Source organism: Carex rostrata, chromosome 27 (genome assembly GCF_964058835.1).
Source record: "Carex rostrata chromosome 27, lpCarRost1.2, whole genome shotgun sequence".
Taxonomy (NCBI): domain Eukaryota; kingdom Viridiplantae; phylum Streptophyta; class Magnoliopsida; order Poales; family Cyperaceae; genus Carex; species Carex rostrata.
The window spans coordinates 3,183,749-3,198,368 of NC_135944.1; the positions used below are offsets into that span (position 1 = coordinate 3,183,749).

Sequence of the window (14,620 nt, forward strand, 5' to 3'; positions counted from 1 at the left end):
TATTTCTTAATTACTTAGACCATAACATAACTTTATTGGACTTTATTAGACTTGAACTAACCATAAATAACTTAGTCCGGCTTTAATTGGAATAACCTACTTAGACATCCCAAACTTTAATCCACACATTGAATCTGGCATATGCATTAAATAAAAATAAGTACGTTGTCCACATCAAAAACGAGAGGATTTGACTTATATAGCAATTGAAAATATTTGTATTGATGCAAGTGCTTCTCAGTTTTCGGGGTGGTAAATAAAAAAATGAATATATACACATAGATGTACAGTCATTAATTCATGCGCGCACATGCTAATCCAGTTCTGAATGTCATTGATTGAAGGTTGATTAATTGGCTTCATTCAAATTTGAAATAGATATAACGAAAATAATTAAACAATATGAGAAACCCATACAAGTAGACTGGAATATGCCGTAAATATGCTAGTTAATTATATTATTCTTCTGAGCCAAAAATTCATTCATCTCAATCAGTTACGACTTACGAGTATTTTAGTCAGATTAGACGCGACATAATCGGCCCCATCTAAAAATTAAAAAAATGTTTATGGTAGTTTGTCCCAACATTATTGGGCGTCACTGGCCGCATGCACAAATTTTTATAAATGCCATGTGCGATGAATAATTAAGAGCTATCGTGATCTGCGTGTGAAGAAGTGAATGAGATGTATTCCTTTCAATGTATAACACATCAGTAATAAAGAAGTGAATGAGATGTATTCATTTCAATAAAAAAACATGTTAGCACCTTTACTACAAGAAATTTTTGACATTTTTTCCTTTCTATATCATTCGAGCACAATTGTACAAATGCATTATTCAACCTTCTTTTTGGCTTCGTACGAAAAGCTTATATATTATTCCCCCCTAATAGAGTGTCAAGTAATGTGGCTACTTCATTTTTCATGGACAACATCTTCTCCTTCAAGACCATCCTTCTCTCTGTTGCCATTCTTCTATTCATCAAAACCCTTTTCTCTATTATCAACAAAAACAGCAAGAAGAAACTCCCACCAAGCCCGCCCACACTGCCGTTCATCGGCCACCTACATCTCCTAAAGCCACCTTTACACCAAACACTAGTCGGAATATCAAACCGTTATGGACCGGCCACCTTTCTCCGCTTCGGCTCCCGTCTAGCTCTCATTATCTCCTCTCACACCTTGGCAGAGCAGTGCTTCACAACACATGATATGACATTTGCAAATCGACCCCAGTTGTCATCTGTCATGCTGCCCAACGCAATTGCCATGGCCAACTATGGTTCATACTGGCGCAGCGTGCGCCAGATTGCAGTAGTGGAACTTCTATCAAATCAAAGGATCAATGCCTCTTTAGATATCCGGGCCAGGGAGGTCCGAGATATGGCCCGACGGCTCTTTCAGTCTCACAACCAAAGTCATAAATTAGAAAGATCCAGCGGCTTTGAAAAGCTCCAAGTGAAAGATTTCCTTTTAGAGTTGATGCTGAATGTGGTCATGATGATGATAGTTGGAAGGCGGTTCAGTGGTGACAGCGTACAGAACTATGAGGAGATGCAACGGTACAAAGAAGCGGTGGAGGGTTGGTTTGAGCTGAGCGGAGGTTCCAATATAGAGGATTTTTTGCCAATTTTTAGAATGCTTGATTTGAAAGGGGTCATGAAGAGAATGAGGGAACTGACAGATGTGAATGAGATGATGGCACAGAAGATGATCGACGAGCATAAGCAAGAAGGGGCTGAGAATAGGAACACCATGATTGCCAGAATGCTAGAGCTGCAGAAAGAGGATCCTGAGAAATATAGTAATTCAGTTATCCGAAATATTTGCATAGTAAGTGCCAGTTCTTTTTCTGTAATTTCTGAAATTGTCCACATACTCTAACACTTTGATATACATATGAACACCTAGAGCTGTTCCTCCATAAGCATGAAAACACATGTTATTTTACCAAATTACTTGAATTAAATTGAGTACTTCAAAAAAATAATTAAGTTGATCCACATTCATTAGGAAAGGATACTTATAAAATAAAGAGAACAATAAAACATATAAGAGAAGCATAGAGAAATCTAATTTTTTTTATTAATAGGAAATAAACATGGCGTCCATGTGCCGTGTTGATTCTCCAAAGAATAGTGCCATGCCGTTTTCGGAATAATAGTGACAACATGGGACTTGCGAGTCAAGACATATGACTTCGGTCACGTGTCATGTCGTGCCGTGATGGAACCGTATTTGGTTATGGTGTCATAGTTATTTGTGAACCGTACTCTGTCATACTATGCCTTTAATTTTGAAATGCATTGAATCAGATACTGTCATTTAATTAAAGTTCCAAAAGTACTCACTCACCTGGTATACAATTTTGCAATAGATTGTCTCAAGTTGGAAGTTACTTTTTTTTTTTGCTTGGTACTAAATTTTGTTCATTGTCAATCTTTAAACAGAGCTTGTTGCTAGGAGGATCTGAAACTTCAACAACTACCTTAGTATGGGCAATGGCAAATCTACTTAACAACCCAGAGGTACTCAAGAAGGCAGTATCAGAAATTGATGCAAATGTCGGGAACGAAAGACTCATAGATGAATCTGACATGATTAACCTTCCTTACCTCCAGCACATTCTCAACGAGACCATGCGAATCTATCCAACAGGACCACTTCTCGTGCCCCATGAATCAAGCAAAGAAGTCACTATTGGCGGTTATGAAATTCCACCAGGAACAATGCTTCTGGTAAATGTGTACCACATTCAACGGAACCCTGAAATCTGGGATGAACCCACAAAGTTCAAGCCTGAGAGGTTTGCGAATGGAAATGCGGATGTCAAATGGATGATACCATTTGGCATGGGCAGGAGAAGGTGCCCGGGAGAAGCACTTGCAATGCGCAAAATGGTTCTGGTATTAGGGACCCTGATCCAGTGCTTTCACTGGGAAAGAGTCGGAGACAAGCTTGTTGATATGACGGAAGGTGCTGGTTTGACACTTCCTATGGCTGTTCCACTGGAAGCTCTGTATCGTCCGCGGCATGTCATGATCAGAGTTTTATCTGAGTTATGAATTAAAGCTATTTCAATTTTCAATGGTAATTCCTTTCCGTGTCTTTAAATGAGAATCAGATGGATTCCTCTTATTTGTAATAATCAACAATGACTCTTTGCTCTCATATATAAACAATTCTTTGTAGTTTGTATCATTGGGTAAGATAGAGACTATTATAAATAAATTTATCATATATGTGTTGCATATTACCCTAAAAGGAAAAATTGGAATCGGAATCGGATACTTGATCGTGAAATCGGAATCGGATACTTGATCGTGAAATCGGAATCGGTTGAATCTGATCAGAAACTTCAGATCTTTTTGGCATAATCTTGTTTTGTACCAAAAACTAGTAAAAAAGTTTCTAAAATAATAATATGTTAAAATTATTAAATTGAAACTAAATATTACACACAAATAATTTATTTGAATAATATAATACAATTTTTGTTGTGGGATTAGTCCAAACCCATCAAAAATTTAAATATTATGGATACATTTTCTAAACACAAAAAAGTAGTTGTGTAGTGGTAAACCTCTTTCCTTTCAGCCAACACACCCTGGCTTCAAGCCGTGCTGGTGACAACTTTTTGAGCATAGACTATTTTCTTTGAATAGAGTCATTTCGGCTGAAATTTAACTGGAATAGGGCCGTTTCAACCGAAATTTAACTGGAATAGGATCGTTTCAACAGAAATTAGACAGAATAGAGAGACGTTTCGGCCGAAATTCTATAAAAAAATAGTCTACCGTGTAACTCAGTACGAAATCGGATCGATGCAATCCGATTCCGGGTCAGAACAGCCGATTTTAGCTATCTTTGAAGTGAAGCCTACATGCTTTTTCTATGCAACAGTTTACTGTTTTTCAGTACATACAGTGACACTCTGTTCGTGTTTAGGGAAGAATTCGCATTTGGCAAGGGTAAATAGCAGTTATTCCTAAAATAAGGTAAGATTGATCAGGCATAATTGCATAATCTGTGGGTTAAAAATTCCAACATGGATTAATTTGAGCTTGGAGATATAGTTGGTAAAAATTACGGGGAGTTCAAATTATTCGGAAATATAGTATCATTCCAAACTGGAGTTTGAACTGTTCTTCAAGCCAGGATCAGACCGTTTTTGTTGCTTCGAAATTCGTCTTATTCTGACAAAGGCTGGTCAGAGCTTCTACCCCGGCCACGGCTTTGGCTCTCCAGCCGTCTCTGGTCACCATTGGCTTAGGGGAGACCATGGCTGAGATTGCCTTTGCTCCCATGAGCACAATGGTGACGTCGTCAGCAGCCTGCGGTGGTTAGATGCAGTTCTGGCCGATAAAACCCAATTTATAGGGTTTCTGCTTGGCTTCTTCTAGTTTTCACAGATCTCTTTGTTATTTTGCTCGGTTTTATTCAGAACTGAACTTGGAAAGGTGCCAGAAGCATGGTTTTGGGTGTGGTTTTAAGGCTGGAGGTCTATATTGTGGTCTTGCTCATGTTAGGGCCTTTGGACATGGTTTCAGCTGGTTTTTTATGCATTTCTAGTCAATTTGAGCTAAGATCCAGATGTGATTGTTGTTTCTAGGCCTTGTCAAGTTTCTTTGGTGTTGTTTCAGGGATATGTGACACTGGATTGGTCTTGAAGATGAGATACATATCTGACAATACATAGCACAAGTGTGATCTGTGTTATGGGCTCATTCATAACTTTTTAATATTCAATTTTGTGTTTTATCTTGTAAAAAGTCTTTGCCTATTTTTAATATGCACTTTACAATTTTTATACCATTTTTGGCAAATTATTTCATCAAATTTCATCTCATAAGGGGTATTTTTGGTCTTTCTGACATGCAGGCTTATGATATTTGTATAGGACAATCCACAAGTCTAAATTAAAAGTTCTTGTTAAAAAATTTTCAAGACACCCTGTTTTATATGCATGATTTATTTCAAATTTTTCTTGGACTGTTTTGCTGAGTTTGATCATAGGTGTGGTCACATTTTCAACATCAGCAACTACTGTACCAGTTTTTGGATTTTTGAAGTGTGAACTTTGAAAATTGACCAGAAATTGTAGAAAATTCTTAAAATAGAAAATTTTGGTTTATGTACTCATGAGTAAATATTTTGTTTTACTGTAAAGCAGTTTAGCCTAATGCAAAGTCTAAATGCCTTTTTTTTTTATTTTGATTTGTAATACAGTATTGTTTTTGGTCATTTTGGTACCAGTTGGTACATGGCTTGGTTTATGACGCAAAGCGGTCCCGTTACGATCTTATCCGTTAAGCTCACGTACTGGTTAAGTAATAATAGAGAAGATAATTAAAGAATAAACAGTCAAGAAAACACACAAACTTTTCTATTCATTTTCCCATTCACTGATTTCCAACAGAATTTCCGTACATATTTAAAGGAAAAAATAAATTAAAAGCTATCCTTGAAATTGCAAACAAAGTAATGCTATTAATTTTAAATTTGACTAAATGAAAGAAACTTTAGAATACCGTCCAAAATTAAAGGCTCTACATGCAGTCAAAGTTTGAAACTGCTTTTAATTGTTCAAAATTCTTCTGGAAAATACAACCCATGAAGTTAAGACTGTTCAATTGTTTAATTCCTTCATGACTCTTGAAGACCGCCTATGCATGCATCCATACAGTCAAAGGAACTTTTAAATTTTAATAAAACCCCATGCAATTAAAGCACAGCGCTTGATCAAATTGGATCTGGTGTGGCCATCGCTTACGCACCGCATCAGTTTATTGGGTTCTGCTAGTTAATGCCATGTTTGGGGCTTACTGAACATGGACATTGACCTGATAATGACATCTACCTTGTATTTGGGTTCTTATGTATATAATAGAAAAAGAAAGATTCACAACTTAAAAGACTAAATCTGAGTTTTCTATCGAAGTCTATTTTAATGGTGCTCTTGAAATTTGGTTAGAAGTGATGAGAGTGTCTTTGCAGAAAGCCATTCTATTTGTATTTATTTGCAATTTCTAATGTAAAACAGCAAATTATTTATTTATTGAATGAATGAATCCTCAAGTGCTCTAGATGGGATTTATTGCAGAAAGACCCTTCTATATGGTGTGCACTGTGAAGGAAGGAGGAGTTGACGTATTTAACTTGATCAGGTCCCACTCGTCAGTCTCAGTGTCCTTTCAATTCTTTAAATCTTGGGTAAGACTGGTTCACGTGAGCCGTATTTAACTTGATATAGAGGACCATGTGATCCGAGCCCAGGCACATAGAGGAAGGGATCGTTTCACCAGCGCTGAGACACTTAATGGACCCTTCCTGCGTAGACTTGGCTCTCTGTGCCCGTGCAGATGACAGGGCTCTTCGATTGCTTGGGTCTTCATACCCCTGGCTCATACAGTTCGGTTGAGTCGAGTCTCCAGCGCATATCCTTTGTATTGCTGACTTGTGGGTCGGCCTAGTCAGTGGCAACAGGGTCTGAATTTTGGCGCTGGCGTGTCCTGTTCTTCCCCTCTGTTTAGTCTGAACCGGATGCGTCCAGTGGCACACCTTGAGCGGCTAACTTGTGGTCCTAGGCTGTCAGCACTCTGTTTGGTATCCCCAGATTGCACGTAACAATTTCTAGGCCCATTTTTGTTTTATCAGAGATTTTGTGTAAAGCCACCAGTCCGAAAGCATCATAGTGTCCTATATGTGTGTGAATATTTGAGATAATTATAAATTGTATAATATATATGATTGATAGAAAGTTAAAATAAATTCATGTTTAAATTTTCGTTAGTCAAAAAATAATTTTCTAGCACTTGTAGGATCCAAAATTACACAAATTTTATCTCACATATTAAACTACGTACGTACACTGCTGAATAAAAATATAGAAGTTTTCCCAGATAAATAGAATGGGATCATAATTATAATCATGGTTCTTAAAATCGGCCGATACCGAGTCAACTCGGCCAAGTCAACTCGGTATTGGACGAGACCAGTCTGAGTTTCACCCGAGTCTCGCGCCTTGCGATTTTTTGAGCAAAAATCGGATAAACAGTGCTTGACTCAGCCGAATTATCCGATTTTCCGGCCGAGTCAAGCCGAGTCAAGCCGATTTTTGCTGAGTTAACTTGGTTTTGCAAGTTACGTGCAAAAAACCTACAAAATCAACGGTGAATCAAAACAATCAGCCAAATTTTGTCTAATTCTCTTGTATTAAGAGCAAAATTAAACTATTCTGATAATTCAATCGAATCAATTTTGTATTTTACCATGGCTGTTGAAGTGATTTGGGGAAATAGATGTTCGCGACTCAGAGAAGAGACTAGAGAGGAAGCTTTATACATTATAAAATACTAAGTAGCCTTGGTTTATGTAAGGTGTATTGTTTTTTTTATAAATATAAATTGTTTCACAGTAGACCATGTTCATACAAGTTATTATATAGATAAGTTGATTGGCACAAATTGTTATAATGTTTTACTTGATAAACATAGCTATTGACACCCGATATTTTTTTATTTTTATTATTTGATTGAAGGATGGAAGTATGGAATTACTATGTTATAAATTTAATTGTTATGAAAATATAAAATAGAAATTAAAAATTTATCTTTCTCTTGTAAATATTAGTTATGTTTTTATTATTTTATCTATTTTATTTCAAAATTAAATATTTTTTAAGTAATTACTACATGAATGTCTTTATTATTTGGCTCAGTACAATAATTATCCAGCCAAGTCATCATAGTTTTTGGCAGTAAAAATATTTTCTGCTTATATTAATATTGTATTAATGAATTATTTTCAGTGTAATATTTTGTCTTAACATATTTTTTTTAACAAATTATTTTTATCAATTTTTTCCTACCTTTTGGCGACAAAATAAACTTCTACCAAAAAAATTTGAGTTACCGATCCGATTCTTCCTATTCCGAGTTTCAAAGCCATGATTATAATCAAGATTTAAATAAAGAAGCTAATTAATATACATATATTTTTAAATAAATAAGTTCACCGCATATGAGGGATTTAACAATGAAGAGGGGAACTAGAAAATTTAGATAGGAGGACTGAAACTTAAAATGCATTGCATCGCCGAGATTTGCAGTCAAGTATTCACAATAACAAATTGAAATTCTAGCTAACACGTCTTTAAATCGATTATTCAACCATTCAAAAAAATTCTGTTAACAATAATGCTTTCTCTATACTGATTGTGATCCATCCTGTTTATTAGCCCCCCTGATGAATCCTCTGATGAAAAATCGTTCTATTCCTTTCGGTGCAGATAATCTATATATTTGCATCTCTAACAAACTCAACTATTCATTTGTTCTTAAAATAGAAATATATCTATCCTCATGCCACAAATCCTCAATTGGACGTGTTTAAAGTTAACATTCATAACTTTAAGCGTGTGCTTCAACTTGCCACAATTTGCTAGAATGATTCATTCTTTGAAAATCATATTACGAAGGGTTTTTGTGAATGATTATGTTATATGAACGTTAAAGTATAAACAAATGGAGAAAAAAAAATACCAAACTTTGATTAACTTTTACTTTTGACTAATTATCTCCATTCTATTATTAAGCACGTTGGGTGTCCGATCCGCCAACGGCTACGATTGAAAGATGAAACTTCGGATTTGATCTCAGCTCTCCAATTACATAATTTGTCTTCTTTTGATTAAATGCATCAGTTTTATGTATAAAAGTCCAAATTTAGTTAAAAACATACTCACCACATATGCAGCCACACGACACGTTACAATTAAAATTGAACAGACTCTGAAATTTAGCGATATATTTCTTTGTTTCCTTATTTTTTTTTGTTTTCATATTTCTCCTCTTCAATTGAGAAGACTCCACCTTCTATTTTTTATTTATTTGTTTCCTTATTTCTTCTTCGTTTCTATACGGATCACAATGGAAATCATTTTCTTTTATTTCCTTATTTCTCTTTCTTAGTTTCTATACATATTGTTGTGGACAATTTAGAATATATTTCCAGTATATAATATATCAATGTGTGTGTGTGTATATATTCTAAATTGGAAACAAAGAAAAAATATATATAAATTGGAAACAAAGAAGAATATAAATTGGAACATGTGTGTGAATATATATTTCTCTTATAATATGTGTGTGTGTATATCCTATACATACACATGATAACATTTTTTATTTATGTTTTTTGATATCATATTATATGTCGATATTGAATTGTTGTACTATATTTTATATTAGATTCGAATCAAGCTATTATTTGATATCATTGGTACTTAAAAATAAAGAATCATCACATCATCAAATTGTTTTAAGAGATCACGATTAAAGTTAATTAAAAATACATAATTATATAAATTTTATATTAACATGTGTCTTAATTTTTGGATAATTATTATTTTTATTGATATATTTTTTTTCTTATAATATGTTCCCGTTGCAACACACGGGTATGATACTAGTATATATACATATATATATATATTCTATTAACATGTGTCTTAATTTTTGGATAATTATTATTTTTATTGATATATTTTTTTTCTTATAATATGTTCCGTTGCAACGCACGGGTATGATACTAGTATATATTAAGTGATTCAATTTGAGCTTACTTGGTCGAACATGTTGCACGCGCTACGTTCAATTAATTTTCCTGTTGGTGACCAGTTGGCACCCACTAATTTCTATCATACTTTCTTGACTTTGACGATGTAGTATGGTCACCTTTTCCAGTCTCATACTCGTTTCCGCATCAACCTTCATAGCTATAAATACTTGAAAAATAAGATATTAATAATACTTTGATGCGTAACTTGTTATGATTATTTATTTTTCAGTTTCCCAATGGTCTTCGAACAATCCTCTAATGAAGTAGTGGAGACCCCATATCCCTGCATCAACTTCCACAATCGGCCCCACATTAACCTTTCTCTAACAAAAATAGTTACCCTCATAGGAATAAATATTTCAGTAGATAAGTATAAATACTTTCAAAATAAGATATTATTAGTTAATGTGTAACTTGTTATGACCAAACGCCTAAAAATTAATCTTTGTATAATATTTATCCAATAAATACTTCAGTACATAGGTATAAATACTTTCAATACTTGAGATTAATACTTTCATATATCTAGCTCCATATGAAAAAAAAAATTCAAGTTTTGCGGTCCCACAAGATAGTTATGGCAATATTAATATTTTCAAAAATGTGTATGGTCCCTCCCATTTAGTTTGAGTAGTCCTCCACAGATATTTATAGTGCAGGGACGTTTGAGATATTTAATTGCGGAGAAAATTATTTACATAACAATTGTTCACCTCATAAGTATAAATATTTTTGTGCATAAATATTAGAGTAAGGCTTGGGTGTTATGGATAGCATTAAGGGGATCCGTGCTATGGCCTCAAAAACATATCGTATAAACTTCAAACTTCGATTTAAGTAGCTCAGTAAATTGGTTATATAATAAGCTTGTAGCATACTAATTTTTATTATTTTTGGAATTTTTTTACTATTTTTTATAATTTATGAAAGATGGTAAAAAATAGCCTAAAATATTGACAGTTTTCTTTTATTTTTAGGCCATCTTTCATAAATCTTAGAAAATAGTAAAAAAATTTCAAAAATTGTAAAAATTAGTATTCTACAAGCTTATTATATAACCAATTTATTGAGCTACTTAAATCGAAGTTTGAAGTTTATACGATATGTTTTTGAGGCCGTAGCATGAATGTTCTTATGCTATCCATAACACCTAATTAAGCCTTACTCTAAATATTAATATTTAAGAAAAAAATTCAGTGCTAGACTTTTTGCAATCCCGCCAGGCAGTTATGATAGTTATTGTGCAACAACGTTTCGGGAACGTTTGGGGAATTTGATTGGGAGGACCATTATTTAAGTAAAAATTGTTCAACCCATAGATATAAATACTTCTATGCATGAGTATTAATATTTCACAAGAAAAAAAATTCGATGCTGGAGTTTTTGCAGTCCGCCAAGCAATTATAGCAATTATGATGAGGGGACAGTGTGAGGTCTGTTATCAGGGGTCCCCCTTAATTATTGCATCGTTGATTATTCAAAATGGCAATTAATACATGAGTTTAGTTATAGCATTATACATACTATAAACTAATTATTAAAACCATGAAAAGCAGAAAACTGAGTACAGCTAAAAAACTTAACATACTATAAACTAATGTGATTTACTATAATTGGTGGGACATAATTGGAACCAATACATATATCTTGAATGTCTAGTTGGAGTGTAAGTGATGGAAAACTAAACCGGACAGTTCCTACAACTAAAATTGGCACAATTTATGCTTAACAAAACGGTATTTTATGCCAATTGACAAAGGCTAGGAACGGTATTATTACACGGCTATTGGATCTTGTTTGTTCATTGAGAAACGAGCCTCAAAATCTTTCTTAGGCCTAAAAGAAATTAATACATGGGACCCGCATGGTAATGATCTATTAAGACTCAGATTGATTGGATTTTATGACAGTAGACTATTTGACTAGTCAACAATATTTATAATGGCATATATACGATTTAGCTCACACAATCTCTCAGCAAACTATGAAGAATCATGTAAACTAAACTAAACTATGAAGAACCCGGATAAATATGATCAAAGATTTAAAGTAAAAATATAAATTAAGAATGTAGATTAACTAGTAAGTATTAAAATATTTAAACTAAATAATAAAACACACAAAATGAATACTAAAATATTACAATAACACAAAAAAATAGATACTCAATACTCTTAAATTAAGCAATAATCACACAAACTGAATAATTGCGCACTTAATCTGAACAATTTTTTTGAGGAAACTGTGTTGGGGAATCATAAAAGATCAAATAATTACGTTTTATTTATAGATCAAACAATTACATCTCATCTAGGGGTCAAACACTTACACCCCAGGAAAAGAGAAACAACTCTTCATCTTAACCTAACGACCGTCATATGCCAAAGAGACTCAAAACATAAATCTTAAGTGCATAACATAATACCTGATTCCATATCGATCGTTTGTTATGGAATATCCAAAGCCATAGCAGAGCAAGCCGTCTCTGTGAGTACGAGATAAGTCTTCAATGGCAAGAAGTCCTCGCCTTTTGTCGTCGGGTCGAGAAATAAGTCTTCCAAGACAGCAAGGTGTGGCCCTTGAGAAATCCTCTCCAAATTTTCTTAATGGATTTCTCTTCTCGATTCTTTGATGGTGAAGAAGAGAAGGCACACAGAATTGTATATTTCTTAAGAGAAAAACATATGTTTAGTTTTTGTACTTTTTTGGTTACCTTATGCCTTGGGGACCAATCCTTATATATAATAACCTTTATGGTTATCTATAAAATTGAAAAAGGTATTTTGTGTTGTGCATCAAAAACCATGCTGCCACATCAAAAGCTGTGCGACTGCATCGATATCCGTGCAGACATCACATGCAGATTTCTGACCTTTGAAAATGTACTTTTCTAAATTGCAAATTTCTAAATCAATCCATCAATGATTTGATTTTTGCCTAAATTATTATACACATTTATGGACCACATCCTAATGAATATATTAATTTTCTATTACCTTATTTGATCACTTTAATTGACAATCATATATGACAGTAAACACCCCATAATTAGATTACATATATGCTCAATGTTGGCATGAAATCCAACGAGGTTGGCAATAAATCCAATAATCTCTCACTTGAGCAATATGTCATAACTTTTTAATTATGCATTGTATTCTTTATGTGAGCACATTTTTTTACTGTCTTCCTTATATATTCCCAAATCAATTCGGTCCATCAACTATACCAGTAAAGGACTAAAGCGGCATTCGTCGCATTTATTCGCAACTAAACCCTCAATAATCACATCACTAATACAACTGAATGACATGAATCATGATGTTGATGTGTAGCATAGAAATTACATGCAATTGTGATCTTTACATGCCTATTTCTAACTTGGTCTCCCACTTAAAGCTTGAAACAAAATTTCATAAATTAACTGAATATTCAAACATAAACGAGAAATAGAATGTCAATACTTCATAATATATATAACACTTGTTACATGTCACAAGTTACATATCTAAAATTACAATGAAAAATAGAACATTAAATTACAAATAACAGACTCCCACTAAAACTGAATATTCTCAATAGAGATTACACCCATATGAGCAACATGCTCTTCAAACTTAGCCGTCGTCAATCCCTTAGTAAGAGAATATTCTAACATAGAGGCTGTTCCTATATGTTCTATTTTCAATTCACCATTCTGTACTCTTTTCTTTACTTTACTTTAGCATTGTTCCATTAGCTGAATAATATGTGGGGCATAGATTTGTCTCTTTTTGCTTTTGAGATTATTTTCTGGTTTACTGTTTTGCTTGTCATACTTAAGGAGAACCTTATCGATATAATTTCTTTGGGATAAACTTAGAATATTTTGAATCTCATCCCTTAGTGTTTTAATCCCTAGGCTAAATGATGCATCACTAAAATCTTCCATCTATGAATTCTTTATTAGAAAGTTCTTAGTTTATTGCAACATATTTATATCAATATTGACAAGCAATATGATATCCACATATAAAACCATAAACACAAACTCACCCCTACAGAACTTAAGGTATACAAATTCATTCAATAAATTTATCTCAAAAACAAACGAGATAATCTCACTATGATTTGGCAATACCATTGTTGAGACACTTTTTTTAGTTTATAGATGAATTTCTAAGTTTGCACACTATAGACTTTGCGTCTCTTAACACATAGGTTTCTAGTTGCACTATATAGATTGTTTTATTAATGTCACCCTTTAGAAACATTGTCTTAATATCCATCTACTAAACTTCCAACTTAAAATACGTAACCAATGCCAATATGATATTTAAAGAGACTTTCAAAAATAGAGTATTGATGATTCAAATAACATATCAATCAATATGTTTTCATTTAGGCCGACAATATTGATTATATGTAAACATAATAATTATCACTATACTCTATGTGCACATAATTTTAACAATCATTAACCTTTCTTTTGGCCGGTTAATGCTTGCATTCATTAAATAAAATCAAATATAAAGTCTCTTAAATTTTTAGCGACAAGAAGAGCTTTATCTTACTCCTCATTACTAATGAGTTTCGCATCTTTAGGTAATGGGGTAATTTCCTAATGTCATTGTCAGTGAATGATTATATTTTTTTATTGGCACTTTTGCATTTTCTTGAGAATTTCCAGCATTGTCTAAAATAATCTAGCCTACAACAACATCTTCCAAAACATCATGCAGCCTTGTGGCCTGCACTTGTATCTGGATTTTCATTTTGTGTTGTTTCATCTTGTTGAGTTTGAGTTTCAATAATGATTTCGTCCGTACAGGTGTTTTGAGTAAAACTCGGATCTATATCCACAAAACTCCCAACACCTAACGGAATATTTACATATTCTTATTCAAAATCAATTATTTTCTCACCCCCCACAAACTCAACATCCTCCAAAAATTTTGCATTTCTGTCTCAAATACATTATGGTATGTAGGATTATAAAATCTATAATCCCTTGAGA

At 33.5% G+C, this 14,620-nt stretch overlaps 1 protein-coding gene across 1 annotated transcript; it reads left to right on the forward strand.

The window, feature by feature from the left end:
* The first annotated feature begins 883 nt into the window (after positions 1-883).
* On the forward strand, positions 884-3,187 carry LOC144545192 (cytochrome P450 81Q32-like). Its single transcript, XM_078293785.1, has 2 exons — positions 884-1,836; positions 2,454-3,187. The coding sequence occupies exons 1-2, from the start codon at positions 928-930 to the stop codon at positions 3,066-3,068; spliced, it is 1,524 nt and encodes a 507-aa protein (XP_078149911.1). The 5' UTR covers positions 884-927; the 3' UTR covers positions 3,069-3,187.
* Positions 3,188-14,620: the final 11,433 nt, after the last annotated feature.

Bases quoted from the DNA above. Each gene is read 5' to 3' on its own strand.
- LOC144545192 (XM_078293785.1), top strand. From the start codon at position 928: ATGGACAACATCTTCTCCTTCAAGACCATCCTTCTCTCTGTTGCCATT. The intron at 1,837-2,453 runs GTAAGTGCCAGT...ATCTTTAAACAG, and splicing joins TTATCCGAAATATTTGCATA to AGCTTGTTGCTAGGAGGATC.